Consider the following 4300-nt stretch of genomic DNA (forward strand, 5'->3'; position numbering starts at 1 on the left):
GAGTGTATAGAATTCTCAGGAGAAATTAAGATACAGATACATCCCCCAAGGGGTCCCGAGACTCAGAAGGGTCCATTTAACAAAGACCCTAGTGACTCTGATCAAGTGGCCACCCTGGTTCAGGAGTCGCTAGCAGGGGCAGGATTAAGCAGGAGTAAATGAAGTTTTTAGCTGAAGACCTCAGCTTCTGAGGGGGGGGCAAGGATGTCCATCATCCAGCTGCTTTTAAAAACAAACTCAGCCAAGCCAGTGCGGCTCAGTGGTTGATCATCAACCCAGGAACCAGGAGATCACGGTTAGATTCCTGGTCAGGGCACATGCGCAGGTTGCGGGCTCAATCCCCAGTAGAGGGTGTGCAGGAGGCAGCTGATCAATGATTCTCTCTCATCATTGATGTTTCTATCCCCCTCTCCCTCTCTCTGAAATCAATTTTAAAAAAAACATTTTAAAAAAGATAAATAAATTTTAAAAAATAAACTCAGATAATTCACGTCACCAGTTACCTGGCCTAGAATCTTCTAGAAACCCTGCGATCTGCTGGAGATCCTTTCTCATTGGTGGAAGGACATACAGCAAAGAGGAGAGACACTTCAACAGCTTCCTCTTACGGAAAATGGAAGCTCGAAGGCAGGTCTGACAATAGCGCAACAGGACGTGTGTATTGTTCGGCAGTTTCTCAAATTAAATAGCCCATGCCGCCACCTCCTACAAAAGACTCAGTATTTGAACTGCTAAACTTTATTTCAAAACATTTACACTGACAATTCCTAATCCTGGTATCTACATGGTAACACGATGAAGCTCCAGAAGACCTGACTTTGAAATCAGCTGCTGGAGAGCCGCAGGCTTTCATCAGCCGCGAGTCCACCCCGCCCCTGTGTTTTGCACACAGAGGAGCAGCTGCGACTGAAACTGCTTTCTTTTGTTCTGCATCTTCATCCAGGAATTTGCAAGGAATTGCCACAAGAAGTTTGTTTTCCAAGTTGAATTATGACATCTAACAACTGTTCACATTCTTTATCACAAGAACTGAAGTCAGAAGAGAGACTGAAAACGTAAAAGGGCTCAACTCTCTCTGACAGAATGTTATTACTGTGGACCACGTTAGAGCACCGACTTGCTATCACACGACCGAGAACCGCGCGTGGCAGAGCACGTGAATTACAAGCGACATTACAGGCATGCACGGGACTGAACTTCCCCCACTGCAGTGACGTTTACAAGGTGGTATCAGTCACACGTACAGGAAATGCACTTATATGCAAATAAGTGGCAGAAACAACTAACTGGAGACCTGTACAAAAACAAGCTAACGTATGAACTCAAGGTAATATTTTGAGTCTCCAATGTGATGGGTTTGGCTGATGACACACTCGAGTACCCATTTCTCAGTGGGTTTTTTAAATAAAAAAAAAATAGGTTCGGATTACATCCTTGAGCACATCTTGGGCCTCCTCAGGATAGTTTAGAAACCAATGATCTCAGGTAGCCGCTCCCCTCACCCCAGGCCCCCATACACAGGAGACATGGTATTCTGGTCTATTCAGAAGCCAGAAATTGACAGCCAGATTTTTAGACTATCTTCCCTTTTACTACAATGTGAGAAGTGTCTTCAGCCTCAAAGGTGTTGAGTTTGGTGGCGTTAGATGGACTCAGGGCGGGGAAGCCGGGACAGCCCGAGTCCCTCCCTACCAATCACCCCTCTTCCCTGCGGGTTCCTGACAGGGTTTTATCCCAAGGGCCATTTTTATTAACACAAATTAAAACTCAAATACTTCAGGGCCATTCTTTTTCCCCAAAACTAAGTCTTGGGACCTAACCACCTCGGGTCAGATAACTGGAGAACGGAAGTTGAAGGCTGGGAGGAGCAAGGAAGGCGGGTCTGCATCAGAGATCCTGGCTTAACTCACCCGCCATCAAAGCTCAGAGGTGAAGGGAGAGAAAGTGGAGGGAGAACGCCAGGCCCTGTAGAGGTCAGCCGACCACTCAGAAGCAGCAGGGAAGGGGGAGAGAGGTCACACATGGATAAGCATAATGGTGACCTTGCCCATGTGTCAAGGTGAATATTCTAGACTCTTCCCAATCTGCTTACTGGCTCACCAACCTCGAAGGTGAGCCTACGAGGAGGTGGGAAAGTGGGTCTGGCAGAGAAAAAAGCATCGGGTTTCGGATACCTCCCTCCCTCATTCCTCCCACCTAAGATCTCAGGTACATTTACTTCTGAGAACCGATTTCTACCCAGGGGTCAAAAGTCTTGGTTCATTCAATAACAAGAGAAAGCTTTGTTCCCAACTTGGAACTTCTTCCTTGGTCTTCTTTCAGCTCCGAGGTCCCATCTCAAAGTTTCCTGGGTTCTGCAGATAAATTACAACAGAGTCAAAGCAGGGAGAGGTGTCAAATGAAATTTTTTTTTTTTTACTTTCTGGGGCTTTCTAGTCCTTGAACATTTCTAACCCCCTCTCCCCCCCGCCCAGCCAGGCCTCCAGAACACTCCACCTCAAAGCCACCTACCCTAACAAACATTATAACCCCAAACCATTCAACTCTTATGGAGGGAGATGGTCAGATGGAACAGCATAATGACCTGAGAATACCACGGCGATACTCACCAACAGAAGACAGCTGGGGGCGGGGGGGGGGGGGGGGAAGCCTCCTGCCCCCACAGCATCCCCATGTTGGCCTTCAGGGGCTCCGAGGAGGGAGGTCAGGGCTTTTGCCCTCAAAACCCTCAACTGGTGTGTCGCCCACCTTCTCCACCGCTCTGGGGTCCTCCTTGGGCTCATCAGCCCCCACCTGCCACTCCTGCTCCTCCCCCCTCTCCTGCTGGTAGACACAACCCAAATGACTCCCGTTGTCACACTCACCTGGAGCAGAGCCTTCTGCTTTGGCCTGTGTACCCTGTGACGTTGAGGCAGGTGACTCCACGCGCTGTGAGCCTCGAAGGGCCCTCTGGCCTGACATACCCCTTCGCAGGCCCGGCCCTTTCTTTGGAATCGATGGTTTCTTCTTGGTTCTTTCCACATCGACAAGGACGTAAGAGATGGGGCCCAAGCTCACCTTCTTCTTCTTCCTCCTCATGCAGCCAGGGCTCTTTGCCGAGGCCCAGCCCACGGCCTTCTTCTTGGGCGGTTCCTCGGGACCATCGTCCTGGTCTGACTCAGAGGCAACTTCGGGGCCCGCAGCTTCTGCCCGGGCATCCTGAGGGGCGTGTCTGGGAGCCTTCCAGGGGCATTTCTCCGCAGGCTTCTTCCCAGCCGCCGCCTCTGGCTTCACACGGGGCTTTCTGCTGCTCCTGGGATACTCGGGGACTTCCCCGTTCTCCCCATCGTCAGCCTCAGGACCCTCCGAGGAGGCCGGGCTGTTGGAATGGTGGCCTGTGGGTTTCTTCCAGGGCACTGGTTCCTGCCTGGGGCTTTTCTTCTGCTTCCTTCTCCGGGAGCGAGTCTTGGCTCTAGCCTTACGAACCAAAGGTTTGGGAGGGTCGCCTTCATCTTCCACGTCATCCCAGCTGCCTGGGTTCCCCATCGTCAGGACAGAGCACGCCCTGGCAGCCCTGCCCGGCTCCTTCTGGCCCTTCCTCCCGGCGGCTGACGCTGCCATGGCCAGGGCGTAGGCCTCCTCGGCCTCCTGGGCCCTGGCTTCCTCCTGGTTGCGGAGCTCTGAGTCCAGGTGGACGATGACTTGCATCACGGTCCCCAGGAGCGCCCCCAAAGCTTCTACCCAGCTCCCCGGAGGCGGATTCTGGTTCCGGTTCCGGGGCGCGGGGGCGTCGTTGAGATGGAGCAGGCGGACCACGTCCTCCCAGGTGCGCCCCTCGGCATCCAGGAACTCGTTCAGGTTCTTTAAAAACTCGGCATCCTGGGTGGGGTTCCTGCAGACCACCCTCCAGGCACCTCCTCTTCCCGGAAACTCCCGGGGAACGGCCCGCAGACTCACCCCCTCGCCCACCTCGAGGAGGGCGGCTTTGGCGTTCTCTTCCCTCACAAAGATCCTGTTGAGCACGCGGTACGGGCCCAGCGGGGAGAGGACCCTGCTCAGGGTCTCCTCCATCTCCTCCGGGCCGCAGTCCTGCGGGATGCCGGTGACCAGGAGGGCCCGGTGGATGTCCACGTCCATCCCGCGGCACCAGTCCTCCAAGAGGGTCATCGTCATGGTCGCAACCACCTGCGAGCTCTAAGCCCGCGTGCAATGAAGAGTCCGCCGGGTGGGGTCCCCGGGAACGAATCCTGCACGGGGACAAGAAAGGGAGGTCGGATTCCCGGGCTCAGAGGTCTGAGCGGCCCCTCCGCGGCCGGCCAGC

The 4300-nt window shown here is 53.8% G+C and overlaps 1 protein-coding gene across 1 annotated transcript; it reads right to left on the reverse strand.

Moving 5' to 3' along the window:
- Positions 1 to 716: 716 nt before the first annotated feature.
- PNMAL1 (paraneoplastic Ma antigen family-like 1) lies at positions 717 to 4291 on the reverse strand. Its single transcript, XM_005857829.2, has 2 exons — positions 2865 to 4291; positions 717 to 2354 (listed from the first exon to the last, which is right to left on the reverse strand). Exons 1-2 carry the CDS (start codon positions 4150 to 4152, stop codon positions 2338 to 2340), a joined length of 1305 nt encoding a protein of 434 aa, XP_005857891.1. The 5' UTR covers positions 4153 to 4291; the 3' UTR covers positions 717 to 2337.
- Between the last annotated feature and the right edge of the window lie 9 nt (positions 4292 to 4300).

This window comes from Myotis brandtii, unplaced genomic scaffold, assembly GCF_000412655.1.
Source record: "Myotis brandtii unplaced genomic scaffold, ASM41265v1 scaffold114, whole genome shotgun sequence".
NCBI classification, from domain to species: Eukaryota; Metazoa; Chordata; class Mammalia; order Chiroptera; family Vespertilionidae; genus Myotis; species Myotis brandtii.